The sequence below is a fragment of the Megascapheus bottae genome, chromosome 30, assembly GCF_031878675.1.
Source record: "Megascapheus bottae isolate mThoBot1 chromosome 30, mThoBot2.hap1, whole genome shotgun sequence".
NCBI classification, from domain to species: Eukaryota; Metazoa; Chordata; class Mammalia; order Rodentia; family Geomyidae; genus Megascapheus; species Megascapheus bottae.
The window spans coordinates 485,390-504,632 of NC_143538.1; the positions used below are offsets into that span (position 1 = coordinate 485,390).

At 55.5% G+C, this 19,243-nt stretch overlaps 1 protein-coding gene across 2 annotated transcripts in view; it reads left to right on the top strand.

The window, feature by feature from the left end:
- Rasgrf1 (Ras protein specific guanine nucleotide releasing factor 1) overlaps positions 1–19,243 on the top strand; it is a 61,088-nt gene that overhangs the window by 24,869 nt on the left and 16,976 nt on the right. For both annotated transcript variants that reach the window (XM_090321785.1, XM_090321786.1), the window contains exons 6-15: positions 2,211–2,290; positions 3,139–3,332; positions 4,170–4,279; positions 5,806–5,924; positions 7,141–7,301; positions 7,769–7,832; positions 9,050–9,186; positions 11,609–11,691; positions 15,661–15,909; positions 18,448–18,818. In XM_090321785.1, the coding sequence (XP_090177911.1) occupies positions 2,211–2,290; positions 3,139–3,332; positions 4,170–4,279; positions 5,806–5,924; positions 7,141–7,301; positions 7,769–7,832; positions 9,050–9,186; positions 11,609–11,691; positions 15,661–15,909; positions 18,448–18,818 (1,568 nt within the window). The remainder of the gene's footprint in view (positions 1–2,210; positions 2,291–3,138; positions 3,333–4,169; positions 4,280–5,805; positions 5,925–7,140; positions 7,302–7,768; positions 7,833–9,049; positions 9,187–11,608; positions 11,692–15,660; positions 15,910–18,447; positions 18,819–19,243) is intronic.

Here is a 19,243-nt window from a genome sequence, read left to right on the forward strand (position 1 = left end):
TGAACATAAATATATCGAGCTAGGTCAGTGGCTCCCTCCTGTCATCCTAGCCACTCAGGAAGCTGAGAGGATCGTGATTCAAAGCCAGCGTAAGCAGGAAAGTCCATGAGACTGTTACCTCCAGGTAACCACCAAAAGGCCCGAAATGGAGCTGTGGCTCAAAGGGTAGATCACTAGCCTTGAGCAAAAAATAAAATAAAAGCTCAGGGACAGTGCCTAAGCCCTGACTTCAAACCCAGGACTAGCACACACACACACACACCTCAATCCTATTGCAGTCAAAGCGTTGCTTTTAGATGCACTGAGAAATGGAAAGAACTTGTGTGACCTGAGTTCATAAACTCAGTCTGGAGCCAAACCTGTACCACTTCTCCAAGAGTGTCTGTGTATTTTACAGGGCTTGCTTCTGAGGTCTCTAATCTGTTGTCACCCATGCTGGGTTGAAGAAGCTTCCCTTTCTCCTTCCTCCTGTGTCTTGAACACTGGCTTTCAGAGCTGACTGGGAATGGCGGTCTGAGCCCTGCCTGTAAAATGGTACTCAGGGCTGTCTAGAAGGATCTAGTTATGTATAGATATATGGGGCTCCATCAAGGACCTCTGAAGGTGCTGGGCTTGGTGACTCAAGCCTCTATTCTTAGCTACTTGGGAGGCAGAGATTAGAGGGTTAAACTTGAGAGGCCAGCCTGAGCAAACCGTTTAAGAGGCTTGGCAATGAGTGTGCATTCTGTGTTTCCACTACAGGGGACACCCAGCCCTGGAAAAAAGTGAGACCCTACCTCAAAAAATAACAGAAAGTGAGTTCGTGTATGGTTCAAGGATGGCGCAAGTGGTAGAATGCCAGCCTGACAAAGTATGAAGCCCTGACCTCAAATCCCAGGAACCCCAAAGAAATTGAGGTCTCCTGACCCACAAGGCGGCCACTTTAGACCAGATTACTTTTTTTCTTTTTCTTTGATTTGAATTGAGGTCGTAGGCACTGTTTCCTTAACACCCACCCCCACACATACACGCACTCTTTACCATTTGAGCTTTTCAGTTAAAAGTCTGACATTTTTGTGCCAGATGGCTTTGAATCACAACTATCAGATCTCAGCCTCTTGAGGAGCTGGGATTATAGGTGTGAGCCACCAAGCTGGGCTCAGATTCCCTGCTTTCATGTGCCTTATGCATCCCTGAGCTGGTCACAGAGTGAGAAGACATCTCAGTGCCCACAATTCCTGACCTTAGTAATGGTTTATTCGTTCAATAAACTAGCTCAAGAGGCTAAAATTCTTCCCCTCTTCCCCTTCCCTTTCCATCAGGAATCCACCCTGGAGCTTCAGTTTGTTTTTTTCCCCTCTCCATAAATGGTGTGCGCTGCCAGAGTCCCCAGACATGTTGAGGAGAGCCTCAGATTGCAGGTGGAGGCTTCAGTAGGCAGCCTTGAGCAGGAGGAGGACTGAGAAGGTGCCAGGGATGGGCTTCCGGCCACTCCCCAGCTGGCCAGGGCCCAAGCTGCCAATGCCCAGACCATGCTCACAAAATGTCTAACACGAAATCACAGAAGCCCTCTGGGGGCTAGTGGTAGAGCGCTCACCTGGTATGCACGAAGCCCTGGACTCAATTTCTCAATACCACATACACAGAAAAAGCCGGAAGTGGTGCTGTGGCTCAAGTGGTAGAAAGGCCTTCTGATGCGGGGCAGGCATGCTTGATGTCTTTCTGACTCCTCTGGCTGAGAGTCCCTATGGGGGGCCTTTGTGGGGACCATGGGAGTTCCCCCTCCGAGTCCAAGAAGTGCCATCACCCACAGAAGTTTCTCATTTTTTCCCAGAAGGACTCAAGGTTCAGAGACACCAAGCACCTTGCTCAAAGTCCCCCAGCTTGGAAGGTGGCATAAAGCAGACTGGAACCCCATTCTCCATGGGTCCTTAAAGGCCCTGTCTTTTCACATAGCAGCGGCCACTGCTGTGTCTTCTGCAGCATTTTCCCATGGCACATCTGGGGACCCCCTGTCACCTTCCTGGCACTGCACCCTGTGAACCTAACAGCCACTGGTTGGTGTTCAGCTCCAATGAGACTTCTTAATGTTGGAGGCCTGAGGTCTGGAGGTTCCTGGCAGATGCTGCCCAGCTCCCCCCACCCCCAGCCCTCCTCGCAATCCGGGGGGCCCTTTGAGGGGCAGGGCTTTCCTTGGCCATCAGTGTATTCACCTATGCGTTCTCTTTCAGCGAAACGATCATGTTTTTACATCAGATCTTTTACCAAGGCCTGAAGGCTCGAATCTCCAGCTGGCCCACACTGGTCTTGGGTGAGTCGCTAGCCCTGGCAGACACCCCAGAACAGTCTCCTCTTTAAACATTGCAACGTGGGATCCACTAAATCACAAAGGTGTGGGGGGGGAGCCCCACACAGGAAAAAAAAAAAAGACAAGCTGTCAAAAGTCCTATTTCTAGGTTGAAGCAGAATATTTTTAGTTTCTGATCTATATTTCCCTTTAAAAATGAATGTACACAGATTCGATGGAGGACATTAAAAAACACTTCCTCCCCTCCCCCCCCAAAGAAGTAGGAAACAGTTAAAAATATCACCCATCTTCTGAAAGATAACCATTGCAAACACATCCCTGGTCCCCATCCAGATTTCGCTATGCACAGCCCTTGAGAGGGTTTTATCCCATTTCTGTAACTGCAAACATTCCAAACCGTACAGTTTTCATCTTGACGTGCGTTGTTTTAATGTTATTTTTTTTTTTTTGGCTCTTAAAAATACAGCCCAAGTGTTTTCTCATGACTAAAGAATTCTGTAGGGCTGCATAACCCTCTGGTGCTTCCAGAATGTTGAGCATCTTCCAAGCAGCCGGCTGCTGTGGTCTGCAATTACAGGCCCTCCAAAAATAAGCCTCCCCAGCCGGAAGCCAGTGGCTCACGCCTATAAATCCTAGCTACTTAGGAAGCTGAGGGCTGGGGATCGTAGTTCGAAACCAGCCATAGACTGGAAAGTCCAAAAGACCCCGATCTGCCATTAATCAAAAAAACTGGCAGTGGAGGTGTGGCTCGAGTGGAAGAGCTGAGTTCAAGCCCCAGTGTCCGGACCTGGAAGGTGGGGGGCGGGGCCGAGGCCCCGGGTCATCTCGCCGCCTCTCCCCCCTCCTTGCAGCCGATCTGTTCGACATCCTGCTGCCCATGCTGAACATCTACCAAGAGTTCGTGCGCAACCACCAGTACAGCCTGCAGATCCTGGCGCACTGCAAGCAGAACCGCGACTTCGACAAGCTGCTGAAGCAGTACGAGGCCAAGCCCGACTGCGAGGAGAGGACCCTGGAGACCTTCCTCACCTACCCCATGTTCCAGGTGACTGCGCAGGCCTGGCCTGGGCTCCTGAGCCTGCCGGGGCGTGGCCTCTGCTCGGGTGCCTCCCTGTGGGCGTGGCCTGCAGCTCAGACCTCTTGTGGGTGTGGCCGCATTCATGGACTTCCTGTGGGCGTGGCTCTTGGGCCTCCTGTGGGCGTGGTCTGTGCTCAGGTGCCTCCCTGTGGGCGTGGCCTGTGCTCGTGGGCCTCCCTGTGGGCGTGGCCTGCAGCTCAGACCTCTTGTGTGTGTGGCTGCATTCATGGACTTCCTGTGGGCGTGGCTCTTGGGTCTCCTGTGGGCGTGGTCTGTGCTCTTGGGCCTCCTGTGGGCGTGGCCTCTGCTCGGGTGCCTCCTGTGGGCGTGGCCTGCAGCTCAGACCTCTTGTGGGCGTGGCTCTTTGGCCTCCTGTGGGCGTGGTCTGTGCTCATAGGCCTCTTGTGGGCATGACCTCTGCTCGGGTGCCTCCCTGTGGGTGTGGCCTGCAGCTCAGACCTCTTGTGGGTGTGGCCTGTGCTCATGGACCTCCTGTGGGCGTGGCCTGTGCTCATGGACCTCCTGTGGACGTGGCCTCTACTCAGGTGCCTCCCTGTGGGTGTGGCCGCATTCGTGGACTTCCTGTGGGCGTGGCCTGTGCTCATGGGCCTCCCCTGTGCTTGGCCCCTGGGGTAGTGGGAAAGTTGAGAGAATTCCTGGAGACCCCATCAGGGACCCCCTTTCCCCGCTGATCCCAGTGCCCCAGGCCAAACCACAGCCTGCTCCCCTCTGGGGCCTGGTTCATGTGTTCATGGCTTCTCTGTCCCTCCCTGTCTGTCCCTCCTTGTCCTCTGTCACTCACAGATCCCCAGGTACATTCTCACTCTCCACGAACTTCTGGCCCACACGCCCCACGAACACGTGGAACGAAACAGCCTCGACTATGCCAAGTCAAAACTTGAAGAGCTGTCCAGGTGAGCCCTGTCTGCAGTGGACCTGAACAGAACAAGTCCCAAGAGGGTGTGGCACTGTGCCAGGCACCCAGCACCCATGACACTTACTGGAGCCTATCTCCCAGGATAGGCTGCAACCAGGGACTGCCAGGCTCTCTGCCCAGCTCCTGGTTCTCTGAGAACCTGTGTCTGGAGTTGAGGATTAGGGAAGTCTGGAAATGGAGAAGGCATTTAGAGTGTCACGGCCTGCTGGACATGCTGGCTCAGGCCTGTAACCCCAGCTACTCAGGATGCTGAGACTTGAGGATCAAGGTTCCAAACCAGCCTGGGTGGGAAAATTCATGAGACTCTTACCTCCAATTACTTATCAAGAAGTGGGAAGAGGAGCTGTGGCTCCAGTGTTAAGAGTACCTGCCTTGAGGAAAAAAAAAACCAAAAACAAACAAAACTAAAAGACAGTGCCCAGGTCCTGAGTTCCAGCACAAAAATGGAAAGAGAAACCCAATTCAGATGCCATTCTCCTCGCAGAATCAGATAACTGATAACAGCCCCGGCCACCAGCTAAATGGCCAACGCTTTTTATCCCAGGATCCAGCAAAAGCCAGGGACACTCTGGGAGTGTATGAAATGTCACCCCAGCATCCCACAGAGGGGGGAACTGAGGACCACAGGAGCCTGTGTCACTCATGCGCTGCTACTCTGGTCAGATTCATCACAGATCCTGCTAAAGCCATGTCCCCTCCCACATAAACCAGAAAATGTCGGAAAGAACTTTGTAAGTTCACCCAGGCTCCTGGTAGCTTGCATGAGCCAATTTCAGCCATCAGTAGGCAAAAACTTTGTTTCTTGGATTAGGCTACTCCTCCTTGTTCTCTCACCCCCCAAGTTGCTCACTGCTTTCCTGGGACCCTGGAAATCCTCCAAAACCAGATTTGACAGCTAAACCCTTATGCCCAGCCACTCAAACCCACCCCCACACCACCACCACCACCACCACCACCACCACCACCACCACACACACACACACACACACACACACACACACCCCAAAACGCTATTTTTAATGCACAGTTGAATGCCACCATCTCCTGGACAGATGTAGTACTGCAGGGACAAGTTGAGTCAGACTAGATCATTGGGATCCCTTCCAGAGGTTGGCTGGGAGCAGACTTCCCCTGAGCCGTGGCCCAAGGCCCACATGACATTAAAGATAATCCAGGAGACGATCCTGGCGGGGGGGGGGGGGGGGGGGGGGGGGGGGAGCAAGTGCAAAGGCCCTGAGGCAGGACAGATCCTTAGTCCATGGAGAGGAGCCAGGTAGTAGAAGAATGAGGGAGAGGCAGATTTCCTCCACGAGGTAGCTGGACCTGCGCCTTCCACCGAGTTCAGAAATCGAGCCCTGACAGGCCCGAGGCTTCCTCGCAGCCACCCTCTACCTCTCTTTCTCTGGCTCCTCGGGCTTGAGGAGCATGGCTGGCGCCGAGGAGGCGCCTGGCAGGTGCGTGCTCCCCTGAGCCGGGCCGATGGCTCCCCTTCTGGTCTTGTAGGATCATGCATGACGAGGTCAGTGAGACGGAGAACATCCGGAAGAATCTGGCCATCGAGCGCATGATCATCGAGGGCTGCGAGATCCTGCTGGACACCAGTCAGACCTTCGTCAGGCAAGGTGCGCATGCGCGGCCGGCGGGGGGCGGAGCTACAGCTCGGCCTTCCCACCCAGCTGAGGAAGGTCAAGGTCACCCACCTTGGGGCCGGGGATGCTGGAGGCGCGGTGGGATTCGGGTCTCCCCCGTCTATCTCAGGTGTGACCCCTTCCAGCGCTCCCTGCCAAGACCCAAAGTGAAAACCTACCAGGGCCTGGGCTGGCCTGGCGCCCTCAGAAGTGGGTGCCCGGGGTTCCAGGATCCTGGAGACCCCCGGGCTGAGAGCCAGCCCTGCCCACCTCCTGGCTGCAAGGAACCACACAAGACACTCTTGTGTGTATGTGCGCACATGCAGTGATGCTGGGGCTGGAATTCAGGGCCTGGGCACACTCCTTGAGCTTTCTCCCTCGACGCTGATGTTCTACCATTTGAACCACAGCTCTACTTACAGCTTTTTGCTGATTAGTTGGAGATAAGAGTCTCATGCACTCTTCTGCATTGGCTGGCCTTAAACTGTAATCCTCAAATCTCAGCCTCTGGAGTAGCTAGGATTAGAGGCTCAAGATGCTTTCTATATGAAGAGTGTCCAGAGTTGGAACAGCATGTGGGCTCCATGCCAGCTACCCGCTTTTCCTAGTGTGGCTTCCCCGTGCGCCTTACTCAGGAGGCAGGCTGAGCCTGGGCTCCACAGCCAGGTCTGTGACTGACTGGTGATGTCTGCTGGGACGCTGGCTGAGCCCAGGCTCCACAGCCAGGTCTGTGATTGACTGGTGATGTCTGCTGGGACGCTGGCTGAGCCCAGGCTCCACAGCCAGGTCTGTGATTGACTGGTGATGTCTGCTGGGACCCAGGCTGAGCCCAGGCTCCACAGCCAGGTCTGTGATTGACTGGTGATGTCTGCTGGGACTGCAGGTGGCAGCAGGCAGACATGTGTCTTACTGGCCCCTCCAGGCTGTCCCTAGCTCCCCACCTGTCCAACCTCTGCCACCCCAGACCCCAACTTAGCCTTCATTCTCACAGCTGGGACCAGGTCCTCAGGGTCCGTTTGTGTGCCAAGGCCTTGAACCCCTCGCTGGGAGTCCAGGCCCAGCTCCAGCTTTCCCACCCCACCTCCTGTCCTGAGGAAGATGGCAGAGCTAGGCTTGTCCAGCCCTCTGCTGCTCCTTCACCCCTGCCTTCGGCCAGGTCAGAGCCCAGGGTCCTCCGGGAAGTGAGACTCAGGGCTTCCTCTCTCCTCAGGGTCCCTCATCCAGGTACCCATGTCAGAAAAGGGCAAGATCACCAGGGGCCGTCTGGGGTCGCTGTCGCTCAAGAAGGAGGGGGAGAGGCAGTGTTTCCTCTTCTCCAAACACCTCATCATCTGCACCAGAGGCTCTGGAGGGAAGCTCCACCTGACCAAGGTAGGGGCCCAACACGGGCCATCCTGCGGGCGGGTGGACCAGGGAGTCAGGACAGGTCAGTGTGCCCACGCGTGCACACACACACACACACACACACCACCTTGCTTTAACCAAGCTTCAGAGTGAGAAGACTACGAGATGGACACCACTGGCTTACATTTACTATCCTAGCTACTCAGGAGGCTGAGACTTGAGGATCCTGGTTCAAGGCAGAAAAGCCCCTGAGATGCTTATCTCCAGTTACTTTGCAAAGAGCCGGAAGTGGAGCTGCAGCCAAGTGGTAGAGCACTAGCAGAGACAGACAGACAGACAGACAGACACTCTTCAGGGATAGCACTCAGGCCCTGAGTTCCAGCCTGGAGACTGGCACATGCACACACATGTACACACACAGCCATGGACACAGGTGTTTGCCTGGGAAAGCCCTCCCAACCCCCCATCCAGTGACATTGGCTGCTCTCTTCCAGAACGGGGTCATATCCCTTATTGAGTGCACCTTGCTGGAGGACCCAGAGAACACGGACGAGGAAGGTCAGTGTGGAGTTGTCTGCGCATACGCACCTGCACAGGGCTTCCCCCAGAACGTTGGTTCCACATTGGCCGCGTGTGTGTGTGTTGGTACTGGGGCTTGAACTCAGGGTCTGGACACTGTCCCTCAGCTTTTTAACTCAAGGCTGGCATCTTACCACTGGAGTCACAACTCCACTTCAGCTTTTTGGTGGTTCACTGGAGATAAGAGTCTCAAGTACTTTTCCTGCAGGAGCTGACTTTGAACCTCGATCCCCACATTTCAGCTTCCCAAGTAGCTAGGCTTACACGAGAGAGCCACCAGGGCCTGGCTGTCATTGGCCCAGAGGGGAAAGACATTGCTCCAAGGCCACACAGCAGTGAGTTGAGGAACAGCCTGGAGCTGGAGTGGACAGTCCACCCTCTCACGTGCACCCTCTATGAATGCAGACTCACTGAAAGAATCTTTAAACTCTCACCTTGCTTTTTTCCAATAAACAGCTTACAAAGGTTTAAGAACTAGCACGTTAGAGACTCTGGCTTTGATTCTCAATTCAAGGATCTTTCCAGTTAAGAGCAGTCATTAAAAAAAAAAAATCCCTGGGCTGGGAGTAGTGGTAGAGTGCTCGCCTGGCATTCACGAAGCCCTGGGTTCAATTCCCCGGAGCCACATACACAGAAAAGGCTGGAAGTGGTGATGTGGCTCAAGTGGCAGAGTGCAAGCCATGAGCAAAAAGTGTCTAAAGACAGTGCCCAGCCCCTGAGTTCAAGCTCCAGAGCTGGCAAAAAAAAAAAAAAAAAAAAAAAACACCTCTGTAATTTACTTTTCCATTGGGACTCCAACCCAGCCCATAAAAGTTTAAGACACCGAAGTTCTATGCCAGCCTGGGCACTGCCTTGGGGTACCGGCCTAGAGTCTGCCCTATGCTGGGGGGGGTGTCGACTAAATTAGCTCAAAATCTTAGTTCTACTTGGCACTGGTGGCTCATTCCTGTCACCCTAGCTGCTCGGGAGGCTGAGATCTGAAGCCTGTCATTGGAAGGCAGCTTGGTCAGGAAAGTCCATGAGACTCTTATCCCCGGTGGCTGCTCAAGAGAGCCAGCCTTGAGTGAGGAGGCTCAGGGGCGGCGCCCTGGCCCCGAGCTCAGGCCCCAGAACCAACCCAAAGGAAAATAAAAGGTCTTCCAGTCCCCCAAGCTCCCACACTCACTCAGCCTAACTTGGTGCTTTGCAACTGGAAGCCAAAGGAGCCGGCCAGGACACCGAGCACTTGGATTTTAAGATCGGGGTGGAGCCAAAGGAGTCCCCGTCCTTCACTGTCATCCTGGTGGCTTCTTCCAGACAAGAGAAGGCGGCGTGGACGAGTGACATCAGCCAGGTGAGCAGCCTCACGGTCTCCTCCAGTCCGTCCTCCTTCCAGCTGCCCCTGAGGGCGGCCAGGGAGGTGGTGGGAAGGAGGCTAGGTTCCGGTAGGAGAGACCGGAGACTTGCAGCTTCACAACACCAACCCAGGCCCAACTCAACCCGGCTCGCTGCCAGGTCGTGGGGGCCGCGCCTGTGACCCCGGCTACTCAGCAGGCCCACAACCTGAGGATCCCGGTTCAAAGCCAGCCTGGGCACAAAAGCCCGTGAGACTCGTCTCCAGCCAACGGCCAGGAAACCGGCAGTAGAGCTGTGGCTCAGGTGGCGGAGGGCTAACAAGGGGAACGCCACAGCCCCGGGGCGCTGGCGTCCACTCAGGAGAGGCCTGAGGACAGCCTGCCACGGCTGGAGGATGAGACAGGAAGCTAAGAGGGGAGAGAGCCGTGCCTGAGGTGCCCTCGTCCAGGGTCAAGGCCAGCGTGCGGCCTTTGCCCACTACCCACCCGCCACAGGGCTCCGGGAAGCGCAGGCCTCCCTGCCAGGATCCCGGGTCAGCACGCCGCAGGGGCTTGTGGGTACCGGAAGTGGGCAGAGCAGGGCGCATCCCGGGTCAGCACACCGCAGGGGTTTGTGGGTACCGGAAGTGGGCAGACCAGGGAGCGTCCCGGGTCAGCACACCGCAGGGGCTTGTGGGTACCGGAAGTGAGCAGACCAGGGAGCATCCCGGGTCAGCACATCGCAAGGGTTTGTGGGTACCGGAAGTGGGCGGGGCAGAGCAAGGAGCATCCCAGGTCAGCACACCGCAAGGGTTTGTGGGTACCGGAAGTGGGCGGGGCAGAAGGGGAGCGTCCTGGGTCAGCACACCGCAAGGGTTTGTGGGTACCGGAAATGGGAGGAGCAAGACTGAGCAGGGAGCATCCCAGGTTAGCACTCTGCAATGGCTTGTGGGTACCGGAAGCGGGAGGAGCAGGGAACTGTGGTTGATGGCAGAAGACGTGGGAGACAAGGGTCGGGGGGGTGGGAATGGCTCCTCCTCCTCCTCCCCACTGCTCAGGGGCTGGGGGAGCTCTGGCCTCAGGGAGGTCCACTGCACCCAAACCCCCTGCTTCTCCCGCCCACCGGCCTGGCCCCTGCCGGCCTCTCCCAAAAGCCCAAAGGCAGGGTGGGATCGGGGAGTGTGTGCGTCTCCCAGGTCCTGAGCCCAGGGCCTGGGCGCTGAACCCCAAAGGCAGGGTGGGATCGGGCAGTGTGTGCGTCTCCCGGGTCCTGAACTCAGGGCCTGGGCGCTGAACCCCAAAGGCAGGGCGGGATCGGGGAGTGTGTGCGTCTCCCAGGTCCTGAGCGCAGGGCCTGGGCGCTGAACCCCAAAGGCAGGGTGGGATGGGGAGTGTGTGCGTCTCCCAGGTCCTGAGCCCAGGGCCTGGGCGCTGAAGCCCAAAGGCAGGGTGGGATCGGGGAGTGTGTGCGTCTCCCAGGTCCTGAACCCAGGGCCTGGGCGCTGAAGCCCAAAGGCAGGGCGGGATCGGGGAGTGTGTGCGTCTCCCAGGTCCTGAACTCAGGGCCTGGGCGCTGAAGCCCAAAGGCAGGGTGGGATCGGGGAGTGTGTGCGTCTCCCAGGTCCTGAACCCAGGGCCTGGGCGCTGAACCCCAAAGGCAGGGCGGGATCGGGGAGTGTGTGCGTCTCCCAGGTCCTGAACTCAGGGCCTGGGCGCTGAAGCCCAAAGGCAGGGCGGGATCGGGGAGTGTGTGCGTCTCCCAGGTCCTGAACCCAGGGCCTGGGCGCTGAAGCCCAAAGGCAGGGCGGGATCGGGGAGTGTGTGCGTCTCCCAGATCCTGAGCGCAGGGCCTGGGCGCTGAACCCCAAAGGCAGGGCGGGATCGGGCAGTGTGTGCGTCTCCCAGGTCCTGAGCCCAGGGCCTGGGCGCTGAACCCCAAAGGCAGGGTGGGATCCGGGGAGTGTGTGGGTCTTCCAGGTCTTGAACCCAGGGCCTGGGCGCTGTCCCCGAGGTTTTCTGTTTGAAGCTAGTGTGCTCTGTCACTGGTTACACCTCCACTCCCCCAGCCCCTTGGTGGGTAGTTAGTTGGAGATAAGCGTCTCGCAGAGGTCCCTGCCCAGGCTGGCTCCATGCAGTCCTCCACATCTCAGCCTCCTGAGTAGCCAGGCTTGCAAGCGTGAGCCACCTGTGCCCGACTGCTTCTGCGCCCTCTCAGGGATGGGAAGCTGAGACCAGGGAGAGGAGATCAGGCTCCAGAGCCACTCGGTGGGCCTCGGGGGATGCCCCGAGCAGACTTGGCCCTGGCACACCGGATGAGGCCACTGGAGCTGACCACTGACCAACCCTGTCTGGGCCCGGGCTGCCTGCCATATGGTAGAGCTTCTGGTGGGCCTGGGTCACAGAATGCACGCGCAGCTGTGACCCTGGCTGCTCTCCTTCCAGTGTGTGGACAACATCCGGTGCAACGGGCTCATGATGAACGCTTTTGAGGAGAATTCCAAGGTCACCGTCCCGCAGATAATCAAGTGAGTGCTTCCTGCCCTTCGTCCACTGCGGTGACGCTGCAGTTGCACGCATTCATGACCAGTGCCTGGGGCTCAGAGGATGCTGGGTCTCTCTTTGGTGGGTGGAGACATTTACTTGTTTGGAGCTCATGTGTTTTGGTTGATGAATTATCTTGGTTGCAGTTCGTTTTGTACCGAGGGATTATTTTCTTATTGACTGTTTAAAATATGGTAATAGGAGCTGGGAGCTCAGGCCTGGAATCCTAGCGGTTGGGGAGGCTAAGATCTGAGGATTGAGGTTAAAAGCCAGCCAGGCAGACAAATCTGTGAGACTTAACTCCAGTTAACCAGCAGAATGCTTGTATTGGAGATGTGGCTCAAGTAGTATAGCACCAGCCTGGAGGAAAAAAGTTAAAAAAGCCCTGGTCCTGAGTTCAAGTCCCAGAACTGGCCAAAAAAAAAGACAGACCCAGTGGAAACCAAATATTCATGACGCAGTTAGTATCCATGAAGTAGTTGAGTTACTGAACCCCCATAAGATGGCTGTGTATTCGTGAGGCATTCGAGCCACGGAATATATTCTTTAGGCCGTGGGCCCTACCAGCCAGCCACTGGTGACTGGCAGATTGTAGGGAAAACTATTAGGGTTAGGCTGGTGGTGAGCTCAAACTCTTCACCACTTCTGCCTCTCTCTGAGCTGTCTCCATGCATGCCCTCTTCCCAGAATTCCCTGCCCCGCCAGGCTGGCTTTGAACCATGATCCTCAGAACTCAGCCTCTTGAGTGGCTGCGATGACAGGCGTGAGCCACTGACACCCAGGTGTTCTTTTTTTTTTAAATAGCATAGTTGGAACTTATCAAATAGTAAGGTGACCCTGGCGCTGGGTGGTGAGAAACAGGGCTGGCAAGGTGGGGGAAGGGCAGGGAGTTGGGTTTCCTTCCATGGGGGGGGATGGTTGTGATACAGGAGTGTGGAGGTTCCCTCGCTTTCCACTCTGGGAAAGAAACTCTGGCTTGAGAAGGCTGCAAGGCCTGAAACTGGGGAGCTGGTGGCTCCGACTTCTCTGGCTGTGTCCCCCAGCAGGCTCTGGATGTCCTACACAGTCCCAGCTTCAGATCCCCTCCTGCCTTGTCACAAGACCTGAAGATCAACATGTCTGTAACAAGAGGTGCTATGTCCCCGAGTCATGAATACTCAATGTCTTGGCACCCTGAAATCTCACCAAGAAGGGCGGTGGGAGCAGGAGAAAAGCAGAGCGGAGTTTACAGTCAGATATATTTCCATCAGATGACACAAAAGGAAAGCAGTCCAGCCCTTGAGGCGGGGAACCAAGCCAGAGCCCTAGGCAGACATCACTAAATGAATCCCCTGCTAACAGGCCTGCTCCTAATCAATGGATCACACATCATTCTCTGTGGTAGGATCTGGAAATAACCAGAGATACCACCCTTGCCACACCCCAGGCCCCCAGGCAGACACTGGCCCCCAAGTGAAGTTGAGAAAACATTCATGGAATTTGGGGGCTGAACAGAGGACTGGCTCCTAGACAGGCAGGCCGGGCAGGCATGGTCGACACAGGGGCCCTCTGGGAAGCCCCTGCAGCCATCAGCTCTTCAGCAACCCTGCCCACACACCCTGGCCGGCCTCAGGCTTCTCTTCCTGTCTGTCCTGTCTGTCTCCTGCTTTCCCAGCACTGCTCCCATTGGAGATCCATAGCCGACCAGCTGGATCCACTCTGTTCCATGCCGCTGCCATTTTCTCACACTTTAACCTTTTCCCACCTCCCAAACTGAGGGTGATAATCTTAGCTTTGTTCTTGATGATGGGATTGTTTGTGTTTACAACAGGACTTGAACTTGGGGCCTAGATAACATCTCTTAGTTTTTCTGTTCAAGGCTGGTGCTCTACCGCTTGAGCCACAGCTCTACTTCAGCTTTTTGGTTTGAAGGGAACCTTCACACCCCAATCCTCACACCCCCACCTCCCCAGAGTCAGGGTCACAGGGTTTCTTTTTCTTTTCTCTTTCATACTTTCCTTACTATAAAAAGAACTCTCCATCCCCTGCTCATTGAAGGCACTGATAAAGATTGTGTATTGATTCATTCACACGCTAAATGCTATAAGTGTTTCCCTAGAAAGTTCTTTTTCTCTAGCTGTAATCCTAGCTACTCAGGAGGCTGAGATGTGAGGATCAAGGTTCAAAGCCAACCCAGGAACTAAAGACAGAAAGACTTCTATCTCCAGTTAATCACTAGGAATCGGGAAGTGGGGCTCTGGCTGAAGGCCCAGGCCCAGTTGAGCCCTGATTCTTGGGCGTGCTAGGCAAGTGCTCTACTGTGGAGCTGCACTCACAGCCCCGGAGGACGTCTTCCAGCACATGAACCAGGGCTCTTGGCCCAGCTCCTTCAGGCACCCATCTCCCCTGAGTGGGGGTCGTTCCTGGAGGAGCCAGTGCACTTGGAACTGTCACTCCTCCCCTGCATCCCTCCAAGCACCGTGGTCAGCCCTTTAACCCAGGCTCCTCCACTCTTCAGGGTAAACTGAGGTAGTGCTTGCTGATCCCATTTCACTGGAGAGTAAGGAGCCAGAAACAAGAACTGGCATCAAAACCATTTTAATCCAAGCCAAGCCGTGTGTTCCTCCCCAGTGCACTACAGATGTGAAGCCTGTTGTTGCCATGACAACTCAGGTGCTAAACAGCAGGTGTCGCTGTCACCGTGACAACTGCAGGGGAGACTGCTGGTCCCCAGGACAATTACAGGTGCTATAAACCTGTGGTCACCATGACAACCACAGGTGCTAAACCCCCTGTCACCATGACAACCACAGGTGCTAAACCTGTGGTCACCATGACAGCTTTCCTGGGTTGAGCTGATACGTCAGTAGAGTTCCGCGCTTTAAGCTCATTCTCATGAAAATTTCAGATTTACCTATCAATACCTATCAATACTGACTCCTAGATTCTTCTAATGACATCTCACCATAGCCGTAAAGCCCTTCAGCGTTTCCTAAATGTGTAGGATGTGGTCATTCTTGAGTAAGGAATACAGGCAGAAAAAGAAATCCAGAAGCACCAGGCCTGATGGCTCAAGTGGGTCATCCTAGCTGACGGCTCAGGAGGCTGAGATGTGAGGCTCATGGTACAGTGCTGGCCCAGGCAGGAAAGTCCATCAGACTCATCAGCTCCAGTTAACCAGCAAAAAGCCGACTATGGAGTTATAACTCAAGTGACAGAGCCCCAGCCCTGGGTGTAAAAGCCACTGCACTGACCACTCCCTGGACCACGAGACAACAGTGATGGCTGGCCACTCCTATCCAGAAGTAGCTAGGTCTGGTGGTGTATGTCTGTAAGCCCTACACTCAAGGGGCTGAAGCTGGGCTGGGAGGGTGGCCTAAAGGGCTCGCCTAGCACGCATGAGGTCCTGGGTTCTATTCCTCAGTACCACATACACAGAAAAAAACCAGAAGTGGTGCTGTGGCTCAAATAGAGCAAAAGAAGCTCAGGGACAATGCCCAGGCCTTGAGTTCAAGCCCCAGGACTGGCAAGGGGGAGAAAAAGGAGGGAGGACCTATATGGATATAACACATTTTATGTGTCTGTTTACCAGCTGCTAGACATTTGGGATGTTTCTTTTTCCCCTTGGTTTTAAGCAGTTCTGGGACTTGAACTCAGGGCCTGGGCACTGTCCATATTTTTTTTTTCACCCCAGGCTAGCACTCTACCATTGAACCACAGCACCACTTCTGGTTTTCTTGTGGTTCCTCGGACAGAAGAGTCTCATGGACTTTCCTTTCCTGGGCTGGCTTTGAACCCTGATCCTTCAGATCCCAGCCACCTGAGTAGCAGGGATGACAGGCGTGAGCCACCCGCGGTGGAAAGCCCCCCTTGCTTCTTAGGCCTTCTGTGGCTGTCACTGGGGCGGAGATGACTCTACCATGGCCCCAGCCTTTGATAAGCCCCCCCCCCCCTTCCCCGCCTCCCCTGCGCAGGTCAGACGCCTCGTTGTACTGCGACGACGTGGACATTCGCTTCAGCAAGACAATGAACTCGTGCAAAGTGCTGCAGATCCGCTACGCCAGCGTGGAGCGGCTGCTGGAGCGGCTGACGGACCTGCGCTTCCTGAGCATCGACTTTCTCAACACCTTCCTGCACTCCTACCGCGTCTTCACCACGGCCGTCGTGGTTCTGGACAAGCTCATCACCATCTACCGGAAGCCCATCAGCGCTATCCCCGCCAGGTGGGCCCCGAGAGGCCGGGAGGCTGGGGACTCTGCAATCGTGGCGATTCAGGAAGCTGAGATCCAAAAGATCAGAGTTCAAGACCAGCCTCTGCAGGCAGAAACTTAGTGAGACCCAATCTCACAAACGAGCCAAGCGTGGTGGTTTATGCCTGTGATCTCAGCTACTTAGGCAGTAGGTAGAAGGACTGGGGTCCAGACCCGCTCAAGCAAAACATGAGATAGCAAAAACAACCGCGACATGGGGCCGGGAGTTTGGCCTAGTGGTTAAAGTGCTTGCCTAGCATGCACGAAGACCCGGGTTCGATTCCTCGGTACCACATACATAGAAAAAAGCCAGAAGTGGTGCTGAGGCTCAAGTGGTAGAGCTCTAGCCTTGACAAAGTCCAAGGACAGTGCTCAGGCCCTGAGTTCAAAGCCCAGGACTGGTAAAAAAAAAAAAATAACCAAGGCAAGTCAGGTACTGGTGGCTCACACCTGTAATCACAGTGGTCCAGAAGCTGAGAGCTGAGGATTGAGATTGAACCTCCAGCTAACCAGCAAAACGTTGGAGGTGGAGGTGTGGCTCAAGTGGTAGAGCACCTAGCTAGCAAGCAAGATACTATGAGTTCAGACTCTTGTATTGCCAAAAAATACAAATAACTCCTGAAGGAGCCCGGTACTCCCCTTCCCCCAGCCCAGACCAGGGAGGACTGCTGGGCTGCTCGAGCTCCCCTGCTCTGGTGGGAAAAGTTTGGGGAGCACTCGTGCTCTCTTTTTTCCTCTTTCCATTTGGCCTCTTCCAGGAGTAGAGAGCCCAGCCCCATGCTTCAATGGAAGGAAGGAAAAAAGAGAGAGAGAAAGCAAAGGGAAGTGGCAGGCTCTGGTCATTCACCCCTTCATCCAGCTACACAAGAGACTGAGCTCTGAGGATCGTGGTTCAAAGCCGGCCCAGGCAGGAAAATCCGTGAGCCTCTCAGCTCCAATGAACTACCAAAGAGCCAGGGGTGGAGATGTGGCTCAAGTGGTAGAATGCCAGCCTTGAACAGAGAATGCTAGACAGGAGCATATGCACTCTCTGCGTAGACACAGCCTGCTGTGAGAGGAAGGAGCCTTTTGAGGGGCACTGAAGGAATCTGGCGGGGATGGGGGGGGGGGAGGGGAAGAGGTCATCCTGACCTTCCTGCCAGCCTTCCTGTCGGCACCATTATAGCTCAGCTGGAGCCCGGAGAGGCCAAGGCACTTTGTCTACCAGTATTGGGATCTGAACCCCTGGGCCTCACACTCTCACTTGGCCTTTGCGCTCAAGGCTAGCACTCTACCACTTAAGCCATAGCTTCACTGAAGGTCAAACTCTCGTGGTGGGCGCCGGTGGCTCACGCCTCTGATCCCAGCTACATGAGAGACTGAGATCTGAGGATCGCAGTTCAAGACCAGCCTAAGCAGAAAAGTCCTTGTGAGACCACTCAAAGTGGTAGAAGCAGAGCGTTGGCTCTAAATGGTAAAGTGCTAGCCTCCAGAGAAAGTGCTCAGGGACAGTTCCTAGGCCCTGAATTCAAGCCCCACAGCCCGGACAAAACGGAAGTGTCTCCTGAGCTTTCCTACCTGGGGCTGGCTTCAAATCTCAATCCCCGGTCTCAGGACTGCTGGGCTCTCAGGCTCGCCTTCCCACCCCACTCCCAAACCACATTTCCACATCAGGCCCCTCAAGGGAGGACGCTGGGTTAAGAGTTGGAGGCGCTGGGTGAGTCACTTCCTGTCTTGGCGCCTCCACTGTCCCTCAGGACAGCTCTAAGAATGAGAGTGGGTACAAAGGTGAACTTAGTTCTCATGCAGGATGGAGGGATGTTGTGCAGATCAGGCCAGATGCTGGCATGGACCAGAGGGATTCAGAAAATAGAGCATCTAATAGCCCCCCACACAAAAAGTCTCCCCCCACCACCCCCCTGAGCAAGATTCCGTATGTAGGCCAAGCACAGTGGCTCACGCCTGTAATCCCAGCTGCTCAGGGGGTTGAAATCTAGGAATCGCTCTTCAAAGCCAAGCAGGGCAGGAGAGTGTCAGATTCCTATCACTGCTGAACCCACCCCAAAAGCCAGAAGTAGAGTTGTTTCTCAAGTGGCAGAGGGCCATACTCAGGGACAGACGTCAAGTCCTGAATTCAAGTCTCAATACTGGCACAAAAAGAAAAGTACTGGGCCGGAAGTATGGCTTAGTGGTAGAGTGCTTGCCTAGCATGCACCAAGCCCTGGTTTCCATTCCTCAGTACCACATATGTAGAAAAAGCCAGAATTGGTGCTGTGGCTCAAAACCCAAGGACAGTGCATTGGCCCTGAGTTCAAGCCCCACGACTGGCAAAAACAAAAGTTCTGTACATACAATCGCTAGGCCCCCAAGCTTGAAGCACGTGGCTACTGCTGCGACTATCAGACCTCCCCCCAATTTCTGAGATCAGAAGCATGACCCCACTGTCCCTACCCCCCCCAGCCCTGCCTGGGACCGGAAGTGGACTCAGGGGTGCCCAGACCTCACACTGACCGCCCCCCCCCCGCCCTCCAGGTCTCTGGAACTGCTGTTCGCCAGCGGCCAGAGCAACAAACTTCTGTACGGCGAGCCCCCCAAATCCCCCCGCGCCACCCGCAAGTTCTCCTCGCCACCCCCGCTGGCCATCAGCAAGTCATCGCCCAGTCGCCGGCGGAAACTGTCCCTCAACATCCCCATCATCACGGGCGGCAAGGCACTCGACCTGGCCGCCCTCAGCTGCAGCCCCAACGGCTACTCGGGCGTGTACTCCACCATGGCGCCCTTCAGCAAGGCCCCGCTGGACACCAGCAAGCTCTACGTGGCCAGCAGCTTCGCCAGCAAGATCCCAGACGACGGCGACACAGCCCCGGAGAAACCAGAGGAGGCAGCGCCCGTCTGCAAGCAGAGTGAGCCCCCCCCAGAGTGGGCTGAGCCTCTGGGGAGGGGGGGCTCTGGCTGGTTCTGGGGTTCTTACAGACCCATGGCTCCAAATGGGGCTCCCGTGGCTCCTAACTGTCATCCCTGCTGTGCAGGAGGCTGAGAGCCGAGGATCCAAGTTCAAACCCAGCCCAGACAGGGAAGTCTACGAGACCTATTTTTTTCAATCAGTGATGGGGCTTGAACTCAGAGCCTAGGCGCTGTCCTTGAGCTTTTTTGCTCAAGGCTAGTTGCTCTCCTGTTTGGGCCACAGCGCCACTTCAGACTTTTTTTGCTGGTTCATTGGAGATAAGAATCTCACAGACTTCCCTGCCCAGGCTGGCTTTGAACCTCAATCCTCAGAACTCGGCCTCCTGAGTAGCTGGGATGACAGGCGTGAGCCACCAGCGTCTGT